The 22318-nt window shown below is 43.0% G+C and overlaps 1 protein-coding gene and 1 long non-coding RNA gene across 2 annotated transcripts; one reads left to right on the top strand and one right to left on the bottom strand.

Moving 5' to 3' along the window:
- Window positions 1-1884: 1884 nt before the first annotated feature.
- On the bottom strand, window positions 1885-16982 carry TM4SF20 (transmembrane 4 L six family member 20). The gene is made up of 4 exons (XM_002712513.6): window positions 16762-16982; window positions 9909-9974; window positions 4990-5141; window positions 1885-2970 (listed from the first exon to the last, which is right to left on the bottom strand). The coding sequence occupies exons 1-4, from the start codon at window positions 16942-16944 to the stop codon at window positions 2685-2687; spliced, it is 687 nt and encodes a 228-aa protein (XP_002712559.6). The 5' UTR covers window positions 16945-16982; the 3' UTR covers window positions 1885-2684.
- Window positions 15005-21302, top strand: LOC149127259 (uncharacterized). Its single transcript, XR_016231415.1, has 3 exons — window positions 15005-15115; window positions 17837-17911; window positions 21164-21302. It is a non-coding gene; the product is annotated as an uncharacterized LOC149127259 (long non-coding RNA).
- Window positions 21303-22318: the final 1016 nt, after the last annotated feature.

Genomic DNA, 22318 nt, shown 5'->3' with positions numbered 1-22318 from the left:
TGACTTTATATCGCCAGGTAATTTCTATGGGTGATCCTCCCAGTTGAAAACACAAAAATAATGGATTAATACTCATGCCTGTTTTTCTGAACATGCGTGAAAAGGCTTTTAACAAAGCCAAACATGAAATAAAAGTAGGAATACCTGGAAACAAATGTAAAACCTGTTTCTCCTTATGATTTTTTCTAAATACCATAGCCTGGAGTTTTGCACTGTAATGGTTGTACAAGGAGCAGAAGGTGGAATGCCCCCAAAAGACACTACCCACAGGTGGCCAGGGCTTTCCACACTTAATCCATGGCAGCAATTTCTATAACAAAAGCAGAGAAACAACCCGTGAGCTGTTTCAGCTAATCGTGCTACTGCCGGCCATCCTTTCTATTGCCTTCTGAAATGGAGACTTCATCGCTGATCCTTCCTCACCTTGTAAAAATTTGGAATCCTCTCTCTTCTGTTTTCAGGGTAATGAGAAAATTGTAAACATTATCTCAGACCCTCGTACACTTCACTCAAGTACATTGAGCTCTCTTTCATTTGACTTTTCTTTCATAATTATGAACAATGTGACATTAATTTAGTAAACATTGAGTTCTCAGTTAAAAACTGGGTTCTGAAGACAGAATTCACTAATGTATTCAATGAAATATTTCTAATGACTCTACTTTGTACCAGACATTGTGCCAGGTCCTGATTGTACCAGGAATGTATAAGAGAAACATTCTGCCGGCGCCGTGGCTCAATAGGCTAATCCTCCGCCTTGCGGCGCCGGCACACCCGGTTCTAGTCCTGGTCGGGGCTCCGGATTCTGTCCCAGTTGCCCCTCTTCCAGGCCAGCTCTCTGCTGTGGCTCGGGAGTGCAGTGGAGGATGGCCCAAGTGCTTGGGCCCTGCACCCGCATGGGAGACCAGGAGAAGCACCTGGCTCCTGGCTTCGGATCAGCGTAATGCACCCGCCGCAGTGCACCGGCCACGGTGGCCATTGGAGGGTGAACCAATGGCAAAAGGAAGACCTTTCTCTCTGTCTCTCTCTCTCACTGTCAAAAAAAAAAAAAAAAAAAATACATGTCCATCCCTCACCGGTGGAACTTTGGGTCTTATGAGACGTAGTGAAATGTAAGAAACAAGCGCAAGTGAAAATACTCTCCTCATTGTGTCATAAATGCTACACACGAAAGCATGTTAAAAAAAAACCTAGTTTCCATTAGGTGCCTAGGAGTGACCTCTCAGAAAAAGCCGTATTTGTGGGAAGTCTGAAGAACAAAGAGGACTCAACCAGAAATATTGGAGGTGCAGGCTGGGCGTGGGAAAAGGAGAGGCCTTGCCAAGGGTGTGAAGAGGGAAAGGGCTGATGAGTACATGGATGATAAGGGCATGGCTGTCCCCTTAATGACTATAGTGATATATGCATAAAAACATGTTACACTGTAATAGGATAATGTGGTGCACATATGTGCTAACTTTGTTTATTGGAGCCGTGCACACTGGGAAGGCTTCCTAAAGTTGGAAATATTTAAATGAGACCTCAAGGATAAAAAGGTGTTTAGGAAGAATGCCTTTATGTGGTAAATGGGTCCAGAACCAAGGCTTATAAGTTCTTGATGCTACTAATTCATTTGGGCAGCTATAATAGAGGTATTATAAATTACTTCTAGAACCTTAATTTTTTAAATTAAAATGCAGGAATGGTTGTATTCAGAAAACCAGATTTTTAGCTTTGCTTGTTTATAGCATTTTAATATGGTAGATACACCATATGTTATTTTAAATCAGCTTTTGGCGACTTATTTTTTTCTAGGTATTTTTAATTACTATGAAAAATGTAAACATAGGATAATAGAAAAATATAATGAATGCTAAATAGTAATCACCTAAATATAAAAATGAAGACTTTTCTGTTGTTTCCTTTTATTGGTCAAAGCATTTTGAAAACATGACATTTTTAAAATATATACATACATTTCTTAAAAAAAAAAAAAAACACAAGAATATCTGCCTGTGTGACCATAAAACCATTATCAAACTTAATCAAATTAACAAAAATTCTGTAATGTTCTCTAATCCAGTTCTTGCACATGTTTCCAATTTTCCCTAACAAGGCCTGCATAATGTGTTAAAATACATCTCCTCTTAATCCAGAACACTTCCGTGAACCCAACTCACCGTCCTGTAATATTTTGTTGTTGAAAACAGGCTGTTCTTTTCACTGTCCCACCTTGTCTGTTTCCTCTCCCCCGCCCCCGCAAGTGAGAAATTGGTCTAAAGACTTGATTGCATTCATCTCACGTATTTACTTTTTCAAGTGTATAGAAATGCAGTGAAAAGGTTCCATGCTTTCACCTCTGGGATGCCTTGTGTTCCTCCTCACCCCCCTCCTCCCTCTCTATTTCTCCACACACAAGAATACTCAGAGCTAGAAGAACAGAGATACAAAACCGTTTGAAAGCTTCTGTTTACTTCTCCCCAAAGTCAACTCTTGATTTTTCCTTTCCTTATGGAAGTGTTACGCATTTACAACATGATTTATATATGAAAGATGGATTTTTTTTAAATCATCTCTCAGATGACTTTTTTGAGGTAACAGGACTGACAGTTTTCTAGATAATGTCCCATTATTGGACTTGGTGTATTTTAAATGTGATTTTCCAATTTTTCAAAGTACTGATACTTCATTGTATTACTATAAATCTACACAATTTGACTTCTTCTCTTAGAGACTCCACACAGACAGCCAAGGAAGCCAATGACAATCTGACTGGCTCCAAACAGGAGCTCAAGGATTCCAACAGACAGTAGACCTACAAATACTGAGAGGTGGAGAATCCTGTGTTTGTTTTCGATGGAATTGAAGTGCAGGCCATGGTTTCCCCATTCATTTGCTATGTTGCCGTTGATGGAGTTTGCAGAACTAGCAGGAGGTACACAAGAGTCATTCCGGAACCACTGGAGACTGAAGGATTCTAGATGAATGTTACTGGAAAACAACAGAAGTGAGATTTTCTGGAGCATCCCTGAACACCAGAGGAGCGCAGCATTGTGTCCGGGGAATAAACAAGTGTTGGGAAGCAGAGCATTTTTTTGGAAATATTGTGCCCAAAACTGTAATGAAGATGAGGTTTTTCGAGTGCGTCTGTGTAATAGTCCTAAAACTTTGATTCATGATGCGTCCCATCACTCAACCGGCATTTTTGTGGTGCATCTGAGATTGCACTGTATGAAATTGCTGGTCCGCTGTTTCAGACATGGTTGTTTATCAACACTTCACAAGGTTCAAGCTATCTAGGTAGGGGCTCTTCGACAAGAAATGAAAACAAAATAAAGGCGCTCCCCTGTTCAGGGAGCTCAATTCTTAGTGCAGAACTTCAGTATCCAGGGCGTTAGCTCCTAAGCCAGATGTAGAGCTGTGGCTTGCCAAAGGCCTTTTAAATGTGATGAAAGTGGTTTGCACCTGTTCTAACAGGACTCTAGAAGTGAAGCACACCCAGCCCGTCTATTTTTCTTTTCCTTGTTATAGAGTAAGGTGGAGTGTTCAGGGAGCTTGCATTCCTGGACACCAACAGCTGTCATTCAGCTGAGGAAAACAGCAGTGTTTCCAGCATGTGGAATAGGGTCACTTAATGAAACTTGCAGCATGCATAGGATCACTGTGTTGTAACTGCCTACTACCTTTTGCTATCTCCCCAGATAGACTTGGAATACCTGAGTACTGTTACCTGCCAGGCTTAACCTGCCGCCTGGTACATTGGAGGCAACTGTCACTCTATGAGATGGAATACATACACCATCTATATTTGAAATCTCTGATGTTCTTATTCAAATCTATTAGTAAAGAGAATTTCTTTGGGTTTTTATTCACAACAGTCCTATACAAATCTTGAGATTTTTCATTTTTAACATAGCAAGGTGAGAGAGAAGGAGGGGAACAATTTTTCTCATGTAACTCCAGAAGTAAAATCTAGTTGTATTCCTGAGTGGCCCATGTATTAAATGCAGTAAGTTGTTCTTTTCTTCCAGTTTTACAAAGTAAGCCTAGATCCAGGCATAGAGCTCTCATAAAAGAACACAGTAAGCCGTGTAGTTTCAGTGTTATTTCTTATTTCAGGACAAATCTTTTCTTAATGGCAGTCTTCCAGTACTTTTAGAGTGTATCTGCATAAATTGATTGGCTGCTTTATTTCTTTCAGGGCCTACACACAAAGATCTATGTTTTTATTAATTTTTAAGTATAAAGCAATAAATGATCATAATTTTCAAAATTATTTTGTTCAGAAATGTAGGAAGTAATTATTCCTGGAGCTGGTGCTACAAGGTAGTACATGAAGCCTCTGCCTGTGGTGCAGTTACTCCATATGGGCACTGGTCCGAGGCCCAGCAGCTCTACTTCTAATCCAGCTCCCTGCTAAAGGCCTAGGAAAGCAGTGGAAGATGGCCCAAGTGCTTGAGCTCCCACACCATGTGGGAGGCCCAGAAGAAGCTCCTGGCTTCTGGCTCTGGCTTCAGATCTGCCCAGCTCCAGCCATTGCAGCCATTTGAGGAGTGAACCAGCAGATGGAGGGCCTTTCTCTGTCTCTCCCTCTCTCTGTCACTCTGCCTCTCAAAAAAATAAAACATTTGAGTATTCCCTTCACTCCCCCAGGGGATCCCCCATTACCATTCTCCAGTAATGAAAGTTAAGTTTCTGCGGTGCATTTCCAGAAGTTTTTTATATACATATACATGACACATGGTTCACCATAGTTGTTTTTTTTTTTTAAAGACAAACAGAAACCATCTGAGATCAACTAATTGTTTTAAACAAGACCATAGCCATTCTGAATGTAGTGCTTCCTTCATTTTAAAGTGAGGTTGTGCCCATTGAGGTTCTTGTGCTAAATCCCTAAGAATGTCCCAGTGGTTTCATCAAAGAAAAACATGGCACTGTCTAGTGCCACTCTTCTAATTTAACTAGCTGCAGCTGTGCAAAACAGTAAGGCAAGGAAAATCAGTTACTTACCTTAAATTTCTCAGTGAGAATTCACAAGTGACAGTACTGTTGCCTTGATAGTTACAAATGAGAGGTCCTTCTGAGAGAGCCTGGAGCGATACCAATGTGCAGTACACAGCCCCAATGATGGTGATTACATTGAAAAGTGATGAAAGAAACATCTGGAAAGTAAAGTAGAGTCACTGGCAAGTGTTTTGTGGTTGTGGTGTGTTTCAAGTTTCAGCAGCAGGTCACAGGGTTTTTGTTTGTTTGTTTGTTTGTTTTTGAGAGTTGTAGACAGAGATCTTCCTTCCGTTGGTTCACTCCCCAAATGGCCTCTACTGCTGGCGCTGTGCCGATCCAAAGCCAGGAGCCAGGTGCTTCCTCCTGGTCTCCCATGCAGGTGCAGGGGCCCATGCACTTGGGTCATCCTCCACTGTCCTCCCAGGCCACAGCCGAGAGCTGGACTGGAAGAGGAGCAACCGGGACTAGAACCTGGCACCCATATGGGATGCCGGTGCTGCAGGCGGAGAATTAACCAAGTGAGCCACAGCGCCGGCCCAAGGTCACAATTTCATTAGGTGTGAATTGTAAAAGAAGGCAGAAATCAAAATCTCTGTCATTGGATTGCACTCAGGCCAAGATGGTTGCGTTCACCACTGTGAGAAATTCTCTATTCTTGAGCGTGGTCAGTTTCATCTAATCATTGAGATCTGTTTCCTCCTCCCTATTTTGTGTACCTCCTACTTCATGGAACCTCAACTAAACCTTACCCACTCACATTCTAGTATATGATCTCTCTTTTTGGAGGTGTATTTAATTTGGAAAGCAGAGAAAAAGATCTTCCTTCTGCTGGTTCACTCCCTAGGTGGCCACAATGGCTGGGGCTGAGCCAGTCTGAAACCAGGAGCCTGGAGCTCCATCCTGGTGTCCCACATGGGTGACAGGAGCCCAAATACTTGGTCTATATTCTGTGGCTTTCCAGGGTGCATTAGCAGGGAGCTGGATTGGAAGCAGAGCAGCTAGGTCATAACACCCTGAACACACCTGATCTTGCCTGGAAGTACAGCAGCTGGGACTGGAACCGGCACAAGATGCTGGCATCAAAAGCAGAGGTTTAACCTGCTGTGCCAGAATGCCAGCCTGGTTGTCTGATATCTAAAGGGCCAAGCCTCTCATCTGCATCTAGTCCTTGTCCTCCAGGTGATCACTAGCCAGCGTCCTGCAGTGACCAATCAACAGCCTGGTGTCGAGCAGGATTTCTCAACCTCGGCACCACTGTCATTTGGGCATTTTGCTGGGAGGGCCTTTCCCATGCGATGTGGATGTTTAGCAGCAACCCTGTTCTCTACCCCTAGATCCAAGCATCATCCTCTCCCCAGCCTTGTGTGTTGACCAAAACTGTCTCCAGACGTCAAGCACCCTTTGGGATAAAGGCTGGGCACTAAAATTGCAACAGTTGTAGAGGAAAGGATTGTAAACATCTGATTTTATGAGTCAGCCACCAAAGCAGGAAAAAAACATGGAGTTCGGTATAGCAAATGAAATGCAAATGTGTGTGTGATCTTTCTAAAAAGCAGCTCTATGTTGTTCCAGTGAAGTTAGCAGTCGGTGACAATTCTGATTGTTTCAAAATGAGTAAGGAAGCATGGGAGCACCTCTCCTTTTCCCTTGGTGGAACAGCGTGGCATTTCCTGGAGGAGTCATGTTGTGTTCTCAGCTTTAATGAGTCAGTAGAATAAAGTGGCAGAGTTAGATACTATAATTCTCATTTTATGAATGAGAAAACTGCAGTTTGAGGAGATTGGCAAAGTTGTCAGGCTCTCACACCCGGAATCACTGCACTGTGCTTCTTCCAGTTGGAAGCATGAAATGAGGGATTTGGAGTCTAATTCAGATCCTGATTGTTCCACTCTGCTGGGAGCTGTGCAAGCTACTTAAATTTACTCATCAAGGAGTGCTACTCTGTTTACTTTTCATCTACTGTGTCTGATTTCTCACTGTGAAGGGGTCTGGATGCAGAACATGGTTCCGTGCATCTCTCTTTCAAGTTTGTTTAAACAATTCAGCAAAACCACTTTGTGTTGAGGTATCGCTCCCCGTCTTCGTGGAGGAACGACACAGGACCCTGCGTTGCTCTTTCGTCTGCTCGGCCCTCCCCGGGTTTGCTGCTGGTTCTTCCCGGGTTGGCTACCGACCCTTCCACCTCCGTGGAAGGGCGGTTCCCCCTAGCCACTTTCCCCACTTCCGCAGGGGAGCGGCACACCGCCGGCCGGCTCTCTCGGGGGCTGCTCAGATGTTCCTCAGGTGTTCCTGGTGCATGTTGTCTCTCTCCTCCTTTATAGTCCTCTTCCACCAATCCCAACTCTGCTACCCACACACCGAGTACGCTGCTCTCCTCCAATCAGGAGCAGGTCCTACAGTTTATTGGTTGAACTGGAGGCAGCTGTGTAGAAGCTGTTTCCTCCTCTCCCAGCGCCGTATTGTGGGAGAGCAGATGCATAGAATAAGTCTTAATTCCAGTAACTTAGTCTAGTCCGGGTTGCTCCCAGTTGCTCCCCACATTGAGGAATGGAATAAAAGTCGGAAAAAGGTCGAAGAAGCAACGAGCCACTGAAATAGGCAACAAGCTTGATGGTCCCTTTCCCACGCTCCCAAGATCTAACCTTTGTCAGTCTTGCGATGCTTTCATCTTCCCTAGACTTACAGATCCCAGGCGCATCTTAGACTCTAGTCCTCACCTGGCTGCTCACTTGAGAAAAGTGGCTAACAGTGTTTTAGAACATCTACTCCACAGAAGTGGGCAGTTTGGGTTAGATAGCCAGTGCCACTTGTTAGGAGAGCATGAGCAGTATCATCTAGTACTCCCTTGGCACTCCAGAGCTCTCAGTAGCCCTCAACACGAGATGAGCTCTAATCTTGCAGAAGCATGACTGAGTTACTTTTAAGGTAGGGATAGGGGAGCAAGAGCTCCTAGTGAGTTAACCCTGACACCTGCATGAGGAGCGACTTAGTTATTCTCACTTGGTGGCACCTTCAAAGGGGCAGAAAGCGAAGTGATCATTGAAAAGATGATTTAATTTTCATGAAAGGGTATGAACAGAGGGAAAAAGATTGTTAATGAAAACGCAATTTGAGAGAAAAACCTATGTAAATGTTTTGCTATTTTTTGAGTTCAGGGATTCAGAAATAGGATACCTCTCAAAAGAATCTTGTGAGTATAGCACACATGGGGTCTTCAAGTTCATAATGTGTATTATGAAAAAAAGCACACCTGCATTAAAAATCGTTCTTGCTCTCAAGTAAACTTATCTTTTAGTTCCATTTCTTCTCTGAGCCTTCAGAGAAGTCATCCACAGTCAAACTCCAACTGATCACAGTTTATAAAGAAAGGGCAGGGAAAGGAAACCAAAAACCATTTTTTATTAAATACTATAGTGTAACAGGAACAGAGGTAGACCAAAGTGTACGGCAAGTGATTCTTGTAATCCTACATAAAGGCCAAATGTTGGAAAATGGTAACTGAAAACACAAGAGTTTTCTGACTATAATGGATGTTCCCTTCTAAGCAGTGGTCCTCACCCTTGGCAGCACATTAGTGTCACTTGGAGCGGGGAGAGGGTGCTGTTGAAAAATACTGATGCAGAATGTCTGGGGCCACCCAAGCACTGGGATTTCTGTTAATCTCCCCAGATGATTCTTATGTTTCAATGCAATCAAGAAACATTGCTGTAAAACGTCAAGCTCCGCCAAGCACATATACTGTGACTGCTGGTTATTGATGTACCACTCGTTCCAAGGAAAATATAGCAGCTATAGTTGCTTAATAGTAATGTCCATGATATAAATAGTGGAAAGTCGGAATTTGGGAGTCTGCTGCATTTGGATCCGAATCCACTCACAAGCTGTGGTATGCTAAGTTTTTGCTTTCTCAGAACATCAGTTTCTTGGTCAAGGAAACAAAGATTTTAGTGTTTCCCACTGAAGGGTTTTGAGAGAATTAAATGAAATAGTATATTTGAAAGTATTCCAGAGGCTGGTGTTGTGTCAAAGTATGTTGAGCCTCTACCTGTGACGTCAGCATCCCATATGGGTGCTGGTTCAAGTTCTGGCTGCTCCACTTCCAATCCAGCTCCCTACTAATGCACCTGGGAAAGATATGGTGGATGGTCCAAGTATTTGGGCCCCTGCTACTCACATGGGAGACCCAGAGGAAGCTCCTGGATCTTGCTTTGGCCTGGCACAGCACTGGCTGTTGCTGTCATTTGGTGAGTGAACCAGTGGATGGAAGATACTCTCTCTCTCCTCTCCCTCTCCCTCTCTCTCTCTCTCTCTCCTGCTCTCTATGTCACTCTGCCTTTTAAATAAATAAATAAATATTTTTAAAAAGGCTCTACTTAGAAAAAAAGAAAAAGTGTTCCAAGCAGAGTGACACTTAGGTTAATGAGAATTTATTTTAAGCTTAGTTACTATCTTGTACATTTCAGGTAGGTGTTAAATGGGAAAAAATAACTGATGCCTCCTTTAATTTGACTGCATAGGATAATTATTATTCTGATCGCAGAAGACCAGGGTTTCATATGAATCAGAAGTGAGGATACATTTTCCCAGAGTGTTTCATACACACCATGAAACTAGCACATGTTTGAGTAGCGTGCAGCTGATCCCAGCTCTGGGTGTGACTTCTGAATCTCTCTCTGAAAATCCTTAGACTGCTGAACGGAAGATGGAGGAAAGCAGTGAGGGCCAGCTGCAAAGCTAAATTTGCATGGAGGAAAACCAATGCCTTCTCACTTGGCCTGTTGTCACGTGATCCTAAATCACATTTCTGAGACTGGCCCTGCCTGCAAAGCCCTCCTGTGATTGGGTGGACGCTGATGACTCGGGGTGACTGCTGAGATGTCACAGCCCTGTGCACTTCCGCTCCCAAGCGATTTCTCCATACTCACTCCGGTTCTGTTGTTGCAGCATGCTCTTTTCCTCGCAGCCAAGGACATTGTTGTTGCTGGAATGGCCTAGAAATTGCAACAGGAAAGGAGTAGTATTAGTTCCCATCAGAAGAAACAGCAGAAATCGCCTGGCATTTACCACCAGTTGTTGGAAGTCAAGGCTCAAGGGACAAAAAGAGAATTTGGCAACATCCTCTATCTTGAGAACCCGGTGACCCCATTTAAAACCACAAAGGCCAAAAGGGTGGGGCTGAGGCTCAAAAGTCTTCCATCTACATTCTTACTTTTCCTTTTTGTCATCTACAGAGAATGGGATTTTAATTAAGATGACTCATGGATGAATAATTTTGGGAAGAATGTTTCTGAAAGAGTTGGTTGCATCATCCACAGCTCACTCTTCTCTCTCCCTCCCCCCTCCTTCGCTCGCTCTCCCTTGTTGTATCCCTATCTCTCTCTCTTTAGAGCAGCCATTTGCTCAATTTTTACTAACTATATGTATTAGTCTGGCAAGCCTCCGTATTTGTTTGCCCAGAACTTGGGAGCAGGTAATTCTGCCGCCACCCCCCTCCCACTCACCTAACTTTCTTCTTCCAAGGTCACTACCATCTCATGAGTACCCCCTTCCCCCCCCCCTGCCATGGCTTATATTTGAAGTTTATTTTTTTTGTTTCCCGTTCTCCTTTCTGCTCCTGTATCCATGATATGAAATGATCTCCTTTTACGCTGATGTACAGAAATCTTTATTGCATTTCTGTGTTGAGGGAAAGCTGTAAAGAAATGATATTGTATTCTCAGCAGCTATGACCAGAAATTCTTACAGCAAGGAGTTTATCCTTGGCCAGTAAGGTGTTAACTACTTCCTTCCACTTGAGAAATGTTGGCCCTAGGTGTGTGTGTGTGTGTGTGTGTGTGTTTGCCATCTCTGCCCAGCTGTCTTTGAGTAGCCTCCTCTCCCTTGCTCTTGTCTCCTGGCTCTAATGACAGGGCACTGCAGAGATAATTTGCATGCTCTAGTTCATTCCATCCTAACAATTATCCTATGAGGTAGGTGCAGTTTTCATCCCATTTTATACAGAGAAAACTGAGGCCCACAAAGTTTGAGTAACCTGGTACTCAAAGGGGGGCCCTCAAGTTCCAGAGCTGAGGCTTTGCCACCATCCCACAACTCTTAAGCATTCTCTTCTAGTCCTGAATAGTTTGTCCCTCTCGTCCCTGCACCAGCTCCCTGGCTCATCTCATCGTCCTTCAACCTGCTCCTTCCCTCCTCGGTTTCTCCAAGGCCACGTCTACTGTTGTTCTTACCATTCACTCTGCCTACAAGGCAGTTTTCCTAAAGAGCTTTACCTCATCTATCCTTGTACTGACTCCGTGTCCCTATTTACATATCACCGTGGGCACAAACACCCTTGTGATTCAGGGCCACACGTGTATATGGCCACCAGCCACCACAGGGCATAGCTGAAAGCACAGAAGAAAAGGGGGAAGGAATTTTTGCACCCAGATGGGTGTCAGGAAACAAACACTAAGTTTTTGTTGTACCTATCAGCTATACTGCCTCCTGAGCTTACAGAACCATCATCCAGAAACAGGAACTTGAAAACTAGAGCCCATCACCTCTTTGTTGTGAACAAAGTTTTATTGAAAAGAAACACAGTCGTGCCCATTCGTTTACATATTGTCTGTGGCTGCTTTTGCACACCAAGAGTAGAGTTGAATAGTTGTGCGAGAGAATGGCTTACAAAGCCTAACATATTCACGATTGGGCTCGTTACACCACAATTTTGCCAACCACTGCTGTAGAAAATTAATAAATCTTTCAAAAGAAAGTAAAGCAACATTCAATTGCAACTGACATGCATAAATCATTCCATGTCCTTATTGGTGTGAATTCTACTCTCTTTAGAATTGCTTCACTTCAGAGATGTTTGTTTTATGGTTCCCTTGCAAAGGGGTTTTATAAAGTAACAGTAACAGCCAGTTGAATTCATGATGTATTAACAAATCTTTTTAAGATTTATTTATTTATTTGAAAGAGTTGCAGAGAAGGATCTTCAGTGCAGGGGTTCACTCCCTAAATGGTCACAACAGCCAGGGCCGGGCCAGACCAAAGCCAGCAGCCAGGAGCTCCATTCTATTCTCCTACATGAGCAGCAGGGGTCCAAGTTCTTGGGCCACCTTATGCTGCCTTCCCTGGTGCATTAGCAGGAAGCTGGATTGTGAGCAAAGTAGCTGGGTTTAAGCGGAGTAGCTGGGTCTCAAAGGGCATTCTGGCACGGGGTCTGGCGTCACAAGCAGTGTCTCAGTCTGCTGCACCACAGCTCCAGCCCCTGTTAGCAAATCTTTATTCCACCTTTATAGAGAGTGTCGCTCCCGGTCTTCATGGAGGAACGACACTAAACCCTGCCTAGGCTTCATATCCGAGTCACGGCACCATTATGTCACTCCCCGTCTTCGTGGCGGAACGACGCAGGACCCTGCGTTGTTCTTTCGTCGGCTCGGCCCTCCCCGGGTTTGCTGCTGGTTCTTCCCGGGTTGGCTACCGTCCCTTCCACCTCCGTGGAAGGGCGGTTCCCCCTGCCACTTTCCCCACTTCCGCGGGGGAGCAGCACACCGCCGGCCCGCTCTCTCGGGGGCTGCTCAGGTGTTCCTTCAGATAGATGTTCCTGGTGCATGTGTCTCTCTCCTCCTTTATAGTCCTCTTCCACCAATCCCAACTCTGCTACCCACACACCGAGTACGCTGCTCTCCTCCAATCAGGAGCAGGTCCTACAGTTTATTGGTTGAACTGGAGGCAGCTGTGTAGAAGCTGTTTCCTCCTCTCCCAGCACCATATTGTGGGAGAGCAGATGCATAGAATAAGTCTTAATTCCAGTAACTTAGTCTAGTCCGAGTTGCTCCCCACTGAGAGTTTGGTCAGTCAATGGATTTCAGTCGTTTCACCCATTCAGAACTTTGAAAATTGTACGAATTTTCAGTGGTGGCCACTAGAATGTGAAAGTGTGTGTATTCATGTATCTGAATTATGAGTCATCCAAGTAGTTGCCTGCTCAAATAGGTAGTTAGGAGAATGCTCTTTCTCTTTGAGTCCTAAGCAATTTGAATGCATGATAGTTTTTGTAATATCAGAGACAAAGTTTGGTGCAGCTGTTAAGTCACTGCTCCAGATGGTTGCATCCCATATCAGAGTGCCTAGTTCTAGTCCCTATTACTCCACTTCCTGTCCAGGTTCCTGGGAGGCAACAAGTGTTGGCTCAAGTATTTGGGCCCTCGCCACCCACACAAGAGCGTAGATGAGTTCCAGCTCCTGGCTGTTGTGTGCATTTGGGAAGTGGACCAGTGGATGTAAAAAGTCTCTCTCTCTCTCACTCTTTCTCTCACTCTCTTGCTCTCTCATTCTCTCTGCCTTTCAAATAAAATGCAAAGAAATAAAAAAAACTTTAAATTTTTATGAAATTAAGTCTTGCTAATCTTTTGTTTTTATATAGAAAAATGATATTGTTGTTTTTCCTTGCAGAAACTTATACTTTCACCCAATTTTAGAAACCATAACATTTTCATTTAGGCAGCTAAAACCTCTGTGATATAATTCAGGCTTTTGGGAAGTCTCTAAGTACTTGAAAATGAGAGTAACACACAAAGCCATAATAGTTCATCATAAACATAAACACTGATTTTTGCAATTGTTTGTTATACACAATATCTCCTAATATATTCAACTTTCAACAATGTATTCTCTGTTAAGACCTTAATAATTGACTTTGATGAATTACTGTTATATAATAATTAAACTCAGGTCTGCAATTAACTTCCTATATAATAAAATGCCCCTTCTGTTTCTATTTTGCAAAGAAACATTTCACGTCCTTTTAAAAATATTTGAACAAATAGCATTTGTATTGATTTTCCCATTAAGCAGAATAAAAATAATTAATTACACAATATTTTTACTTTCAGACATAGTTTCAAAAGATGAAACAGTTCTTATCTGTTTTGGGTAAATCATAAAACCATAAAATGAAAGTATTGAAGAAATCAATAATGAACTTCATATTATTAGCTACTTCCTGTAAAATCTCCTCTCTTTGAAGCAATACCAATTTGAAATGCTACAGCAATTTTGGAAAGATTTCAATAATGATGGCCAAAGCGCTTATGACAGGCCGAGTATTTTAATAAACTTTTCTGTGTACTTGTAAGCATATTGACAATTCAGTATTCGGAACTAGGCAGCGTTTTGATGGATGTTACAGAGGACGTAGTGCCCTCTGGAAAAGGTCATCTTCAATATTCTAAATATAGCTGAGGATCACGTACAAACACCTGTAGGCTGAGCCCCTGTACTGCTGTGTTGCGGACTAACAGGGATCACCTGGTATCACTATCTCTCGTTAATATTTATTGAGGGAAATAAAGTACATTTGGCTGCAGCACGAGGAAGTCCCGGCTCTGAAACTGTTTCACAAGTGTATAAAACTTGTTTACAGCTCAGTTTCCTGAGAAAATTCATGGATTAAATTATTGATTGTGTCTGTCAACCCGGGATGGGTGTTGAGGACTATGGTATGAACACTTGTGGAAAACAGCTTCAGAGGGCCGACGCTGTGGCACAGCCGGCTAACCTGAGACGCTGCCATCCCAATGGGCGCTGATTGTCTTGGCTGCTCTACTTCCAATCCAGCTCCCTGCTAATGGCCTGGGAAAGCAGCGGAAAATTGTCCCAGTGTTTGGGCTTCTGCCACCCAGGTGGGAGACCCGGATGGAGTTGCTGGCTCACAGCTTCAGACTGGCCAAGCCCTGACTGTTGCAGGGAGTGAACCAGCAAATGGAAAATTCTTTCTCTCTCTCTCTCTCTCCCTCTTTCTTTCTATCTCTAACTCAGCTTTTCAAATAAATAAATCTTTTCTAAAAAGCTTTGGAGTCAGATAAACCTGGAATTACATTTCATACCCACTGTGCGACCTTGTTAACCTGCCTACCCTTCTGTTTGCTGAGCTGCAAAGTACAAATGATGGCATCTGCCTAGATGATCATGCGGCTTAAATGAGATAATGGTGTAAAGAATGAGCCCAGTAATTAGTACTTAGCAGATGATCGATAAGTAACAGATTTACACCCCCACCCCTGTACTCCATCTCTCTCTCTCTCTCCCTCTCTCTCTCTCCTCACCCACCTCCCTAGCCTTCCCAAAAAGAATACCAGGAATGCAGGTATGTGCTATCTCTACCTCAGGCTCCTGTAATGCTAGTAAGAATTAAGAAGTTTTTCACAGGGACTGTGGCAGTGCCAATGTAGATTTAAAACCACAGGAGTTACTGTAAATGGGCGATCTTAACTCAGGACCAGAAAGGAGCTTTCCAGAAATTGCCAGTGTTAAGTTGTACTCAGCCACCTGCTCCCGGCTTGTGGTGTAAACAGATGGAGAGGAAGCTCACACCATTACTCAAGCAGAAAGAAGCCTTTACAAGGAGAGAAAGCAGACAGAAGGATTCACAGTTGCTTCACATTGTTGAGCAATGTGTGTTCTTTCAGTCCGGAAGGGAGCATTCATGGCAATTTGAAGCAATGCTCAAAACTTGCTACCTGCTTTTCCTGTGAGCTTTCTTCCTAAAACAGGTGAATAGATTTTGTGAGATGGTGACAGGAAAGGAGCCATCAGCCTTTGGAGAATGCCTCCTGAAATGACTTTTTGATGCCAGAGTAGCCTCAGGTCCTGTGTACCAGCCAAAGTACAAAGTTGTGTCCAAACTTAAATATATATGACCTAAGGGTGCTTTCATATAAGTCTAGGGATACGTTCAGAAGCAAATTTCTTAAAAAATCATCTCATGTTTGTTATCTCTACAACACTGGTATCAGTCCTTGCAGTGCTTGCTCGCTCGCTCGCTCGCTCTCTCTCTCTCACATACACACACAGATACATTCATACACAACCTCTTTTCTCTGGCACTAACCAGACTCCCTGAGGTACAGGCAAGTGGAATAACAAACAGCAGCAAGCCTCCTGGATGGTAAATTTCCAACCTCAACATCCACACTCATGTTTTACAAGCGTGGAAGCAAAACCATAGGATAAACGTTGTGCTCATGGGGATCTGTTGGAGATGGAATTGTAGCTGTGATATTCTGCCAGAACTGGAAAGAACATTTCATACGCCAGTGGGTCCTACCCAGGCATACTGCATCAGAATTCCCACAAGAAAGCCTATGAATCTGTCGCAAGTGCCTCAAGTGATTCATGGTCGGGTACATTGAGGAGTTCTGAACTGTGTTGCTCTGCTGCAGATTCCAGCAAAGGCAGACCTGTTCACAGGCTGAAGTTCTGGTATCTACGTTGTAGCTGAGTCAACGTCCTTGAGACCACAGACCCAGGATTTCAAGTCCATATTCTTTGGTGGAAAGCTCATCAGACACAGACAATGCTACCTTCCTGCCTCACAATCGCCATCATCCAGGAGAGTCAGGTGCACGGGAATGTTTCTTGTCATTCCTACTGAGACACTTCCTAATCCTATTAGTGAAGGCCGAGAAACTGGTCTAAGGCAAAAGAAAGTAGCAGGAATGAAAGTAAAAGGTCCTTCCCACTATAAAGGTTGGAAGAGCCACTCGACATCTGGAGAGATGTGATAGCCAATAACCCAACTAACTTTTACCCGTGTGTTTTTGGTTTCCTGAGTTCATTAGCCCATACCACGTAGGTTACTCTCTTTAAATTACTATTATTCACTGTTTATCAATATAGATTAATACCATAACATTGCTCCTAACTTGTAATTTCAAGGCTCAAAGAGAGTCTGGGAGTTTGGTAACAGTGCACAGGCCCTTCTCCAAATCAAGTAAAATAATTATTACTTACCATCAAACCTGCTCCTATAATTCCTGGGAACCACCTCTCAAAGCAAGAGATGGGGTTTTGAAAGGGTTGCTCTTCCTCAACTAAGTTGACAACCAGAGGTATTGCATTGAGAGTGACTCCCAGCAGAAGTAGCACAAGCAGGCAGAATCCATTGCAGGACGTCCATCCTTCACAGCAGGTCATCGTTACACCCAGCTCCACTAGAAACCAGTCAAGTGGCTGCGCTTGCATGGCCCTGGCCTGCTTTTATTTGAAACTTCTTGTTAATGTTTACCATTTGTGAAAAACGGATTGCAGAAACTGGCTCAGAGTTCAATAGGGCAGATATTATTATGAGGACTATACCAGGAAACCAGGATACTTTTACATTATAATGGGGTAAAGGAAGGGGAAAAAATCTATGGCTTCTGTGAGATAAATATGAGCATAAGCAGATAAAACCTAAAAAAAAAAGGTGGGTTTTACAATAAATTTTTAACACATTCCTTTATCAATGTGTCATATAAAGCAAGACTATCCAGTTAACATCAACTCTTTTTCCAGTCTTATTGATACCCATGTCAACTATGGAAGTTCCTTCTTTTGAAATTGTTCAACAAGAATAAACATATATGAGAGTTTGGTTAAAAATATCTCTGTTGCACATGTTATTTATATATTTTTTAAAAATTTTAATTGACACAAAGTAATTGTACATTCTTATTAGGTATAGTGTAACATTTCAATATACATATACAATGTTTAATGATCAGATCAGTGCAAATGACATCTATTAAACCAGATATTTCTTTGTATTGGGCACAATCAAAATCCTCTCCATTAGCTCTTTGAAATATTCAGTTAATTGTCACCAACCACAGTTATCCTACTCTGCTGTAGACCATTAGAAGCTGTTCCTCCTAACCATCTGCACCCTCACGCCCATTAGCCATCCCTCCCTATCTTCCTTCTCCACACCCTTCCCAGGATTTGGGAACCACTGTCCTAGCCTCTGCTTCTTTAAGGTCAACTTTTTAAATTCCACATGGAAGTGAGAACAAATGATATTTGTCTTTCTGTTCCTGACTTATTTCAGTTCTCACAGGGTCATCCATGGTTCATCCGTATTGCTGAAATGACAGAATTTCACTCTCATTTTGGCTGAGTGTATGTAAGTAATTTTCTTTATCCATTCACCTTGTCAGTGGGCACCTAGGTTGATTCCATATCTTGACTGTTGTGGATAGTGCTACAGCACACATGAGCATAAAATGCCATTTTAACCTACTGATTTCAACTCCTGTGGCTACATGCGTTGGTAGAATTACTGGATTGTTTGGTAGTCCTATTTCTAGTTTTTGAGGAATTGCCACACTGTTTTCCCAAATGGCTGTGCTAATTGACATTCCCGCCAACATTGGATAGGAGTTCCCTTGTCTCAGCATTCTTGCCAGCACCTGCTATTTTTTGTCTTTTTGATAACTGCCATTCTACCTGGGGTGAGATGATATCATACTTTTAATTTTTTTTAAAGGCAGAGTGAAAGAGAGACAAAGTTGGAGATAGATCTTCCATTTGCTGGTTTACTCCCCAAAAGACTGCAACAACTAAGGCTGGGCCACACTGAAGCCCGGAGCCAGGAAATTCTATATGGGTCTCCCATATGGGTGGAGGGGCCCAAGCACTTGAGCCATCCTCCACTGCTTTCCCAGGCTATTAGCAAGGAGCTGGATTGGAAGTGGAGCAGCCAGGACTCAAACTGCTCATTGCATATGGGATGTTGGTGTCACAAGTGGCAGCTTAACCCACTGCTCCACAATGCCAGCTCCAGTAGCTTTGAGTTTTTAAGAAATTTCTATCTTTATCTATGTATCTAAATATATATATATATGTATATTCCTATTTATCTATATATATATAGGTATACAGATATATATATACTGGTATATACATATAGAGTATACAATATAAACATGTGGAAGATCTTTAAAAGACAAATTCTAGAAAAATAAAACTCCCAAAACCTTTTTAAAAAGAAAATAGGTAGCTTAAAATGCATGACAATATTAGATATAACAAAAAATAGTTGAATAACTGCTTCTAAAATTATTCACTATGCTTAAATGGCTTCCTAAGTGATAGCTGTCTGATTTTTTTTCTCTAGGTTTTTAGAGAAACATATGGTACATTTTCATTATCTGTAGTCACCCGACTGTGTAATGGAACATCTGAACTTCTTACTCCTATCTAACTATAACTTAGTTCCATTAAACAATCTTTCCCCAACCCTCCCTTGACCCTACACTCTCCAGCCTCTGGAAAACACCATTTTACCCTTGATTCCTGAGATCACCTTTTTAGATTCCACATGAGTGAGGTCATGTAGTATGGTCTTTCTGTGCTTGCTTAGTTCACTTAACATAATGACCATCATGAATGAGCAGATTTCCTCTCTTCTGACTGAGGAGTATTCCATTGTGTAGATGCACCACAGTTTCTTTGTCTGTTCATTGGTGGCGGGGATACTTAGGTTGTTTCCATTTCTTGGCTATTGTGAATACTGCTATGGTAAACATGGGAGTGCAGATATCTCTTCCAAAGATGGATTTCATTTCTCTTGGATATAAACCCAGTAGGGTGATTGCTATATCATATGGTAGTTTTTAAAATTACTATAAACATGCATGAAACATTTTAAAGCCAGGTATGGTAATGCATCCTGCTTTGTTCTTTTTGCTCAAGATTGCTTTAGGTCCTTGAGGTCTTTGTGGTTCCATGTATATTTTAGTAGATATTTTTTCTTAGTTCCATGGAAAAAAGGCCATTGGTATTTTAATAGACATTATATTCAATGTGTATGTTGCTTTGAGTACTATGGATATTTTAATGATATTGATTCTTCTAGTCCATGAACATTAAATGTATGTGTCCTCTTCAATTTCTTTCATCAATGTTTCATCTTTGATTGACGTATGGCTATTTATTTATTTTATAATTGTTTTAAAGATTTATTTATTTATTTGAAAGGCAGAGCCACAGAGAGACAGAGGCAGAGAGAGGGAGAGAGAGAGAGAGAGGTCTTCCATCCACTGGTTCACTCCCCAGATGGCTGCAATGGCCAGAGCTGGGCCAATGTGAAGCCAGGAGCTAGGAGCTTCCTCCAGGTCTCCCACGTGGGTGCAGGGGCCCAAGGATTTGGGCCACCTTCTACTGGTTTCCCAGGCCATAGCAGAGAGCTGGATTGGAAGTGGAGCAGCCAGATCTCGAATCTGCAACCCACGTGGGATGCCAGCACTGCAGTCAGTTGCTTTACCCACTACACCACAGCACTGGCTCCTATTTTTTTAATTTTTGATTTTTAATCAATCCATTTGAGAGACAGACAGAGCCTCCCATCTTCTGGTTCACACCCAAATGCTTGCAGTGTTCAGGGCTGGACCAGGCTGACGCTGAATCAGGAACTCAATCCAGGCTTCTCATATGAGTGGCAGAGACTCAGTTACTCCAGTATCTTATTTTACCTCTTATAGCTTATTGGAAATAATATTGCTTTCTTGATTTCTTTGTAAGATAATTTGCTGTTGGTGTATAACATGGCTGCTGATTTTTTTGCACTGGTTTTGTATCCTGCACTTTTAGTGAATTTGTTTATGAGTTCTGATAGTTTTTTTCTGAAGTATTTTGGATTTTCAAGTCCTTGGGCTTCGTGTTGCGGTGTACTGGGTTAAACTTGCAGTGCCAGCACCCCATATCAGAGTCCTGGTGAGAGAGCTGGCTGCTCCCTTTCTGATCCAGATTCCTGCTAATGTATCTGGGAAGGCAGAGATGGCTCAAGTACTTAGGCCCCTGATATCCAAGTGTGAGACCAAGATGGAGTTCCTGGCTCCTGGCTTCTACCTGGCCCAGCCATGGTTATTGTGGCCATCTGGGGAGTGAACCAGTGAATGGAAGATCTCTCTGTCTCTCCCTCTGTCACTTTGTATTTAAAAATAAAAAGTTATCTGCAAACAGTGACAATCCGACTTCTTCCTTTTCAGTTTGGATGTCCTTTATCCCTTTCTCTTGCTGAATAGCTCTGGGTGGGACTTGCAGCACTATGTTGGATGAAAGTGGTGAGAGCAGGCATCTTTGTCTTGTTGCAGATCATGGAGAGAAAGCCTTCAGCTTTTCCTCATGCAGTGTGTTGTTGATTGGTATTTCCCTAATGATTACTGATGTTGAGCATTTTTTCATATGTTTGATAGCTATTTGTATATCCTCTGCTGAGAAATGTCTATCCAGGTCATTTACCTGTTTTTAAATCAGATTATTTGGTGTTTTTCTGTTGTGTGAATCTCTTATATATTGCAAATGTTCTTTTTTTAAATGAGGACAAGTATTTATTTTCTTAAAATTTACTTATTTATTTTTATTTATTTGAAAGGCAGAGTAACAGAGAGAGAAAGAGATATCTTCCATCTGCTGGTTCACTTCCCAGATGCCCACAACAGCTGTGGCCACGTGGAAACCAGGAGCCAGGAACTCCATCCAGCTCTTCCTTGTGGAGGGCAGGACCAAAGTACTTGAACCATCATCCGCTGCCTCCCAGCCACCTCTGGAATGGTCCAGCACACACCACTACAGCTGTCGTCCAGGAAACCAGCACCACTGCTGTCATAATCACCCTCCATACCCTCCAGGCTAGCGACTGCACCCCAGAACGTTGAATTAGACTATTGCTGCCACTGAAATTGCTTAACTTCCATGAAATCAATATCAGATTGGGGAACATCCAGCCCGCGGCCATACAAGGCATGCAAAACCCTTTGATCTGGCCCTGCCAAGGAAATCACAGGTGGGACTTGCAATTCAATAAATCTGTAGCTGGCTAATTTTTTAAAAGATATTATTTGTCAAGTTTAATAGGTATAGTTAAAGACAGAGAGGAAGGTCTTCTATCTACTTGTTTACTCCCCAAATGGCTGCAACAACCAGAGCTGGGCCCATCCGAGGTCAGGAGCCGGGAATTTCTTCCAGATATTCCACATGGTCACAGGGGCCCAAGGACTTGGGCCATCTTCTACTGCTTTCTCAGGCCATAAGCAGAGAGCTGGATCAGAAGAGGTACAGCCTAACACGAACTGGTACCTACATAGGATGTCAGTGCCGCAGGTGAACATCTACCTACTATGCCACAGCGCTGGCCCCAGCAGGCTAATTTTAAAGTTGATAATTTTGTTTGGCCCACAAATAATACTATAAATATCCGAATAGCCTTTGGCAGAAAAAAGGGTTCCCACCCTTGCATCTGCACCCAGGAACACTGCTGCAGTGCAGAAAACTCAACAACCCCTCCCCCCACACACACACATACACATCCTCCACATCCCCCCCACCATGCACACACATCTTCCCTATCAGCAGTGACAGTCAAAAGAGCAGGAAGATGGCCGGCGCCGCGGCTCACTAGGCTAATCCTCCGCCTGCAGCGCCGGCACACAGGGTTCTAGTCCCGGTCAGGGCGCCGGATTCTGTCCTGGTTGCCCCTCTTCCAGGCCAGCTCTCTGCTGTGGCCTGGGAGTGCAGTGGAGGATGGCCT

Source organism: Oryctolagus cuniculus, chromosome 3 (genome assembly GCF_051225735.1).
Source record: "Oryctolagus cuniculus isolate XC-2025 breed Fujian yellow rabbit chromosome 3, ASM5122573v1, whole genome shotgun sequence".
Classification (NCBI taxonomy): domain Eukaryota; kingdom Metazoa; phylum Chordata; class Mammalia; order Lagomorpha; family Leporidae; genus Oryctolagus; species Oryctolagus cuniculus.
The sequence above is the reverse complement of the archived record's forward strand: the minus strand, read 5'-3'. Positions and strand labels throughout refer to the sequence as shown.

What these genes read in the sequence shown, in the direction of transcription:
- TM4SF20 (XM_002712513.6), bottom strand. Translation starts at nt 16,944, where the DNA reads ATGACCTGCTGTGAAGGATGGACGTCCTGCAATGGATTCTGCCTGCTT. An exon ending in TTATAGGAGCAGGTTTGATG is followed by an intron (nt 9,975 to 16,761) that starts GTAAGTAATAAT and finishes TGCAATTTCTAG; the next exon opens with GCCATTCCAGCAACAACAAT. An exon ending in GCTGCAACAACAGAACCGGA is followed by an intron (nt 5,142 to 9,908) that starts GTGAGTATGGAG and finishes TTTACTTTCCAG; the next exon opens with ATGTTTCTTTCATCACTTTT.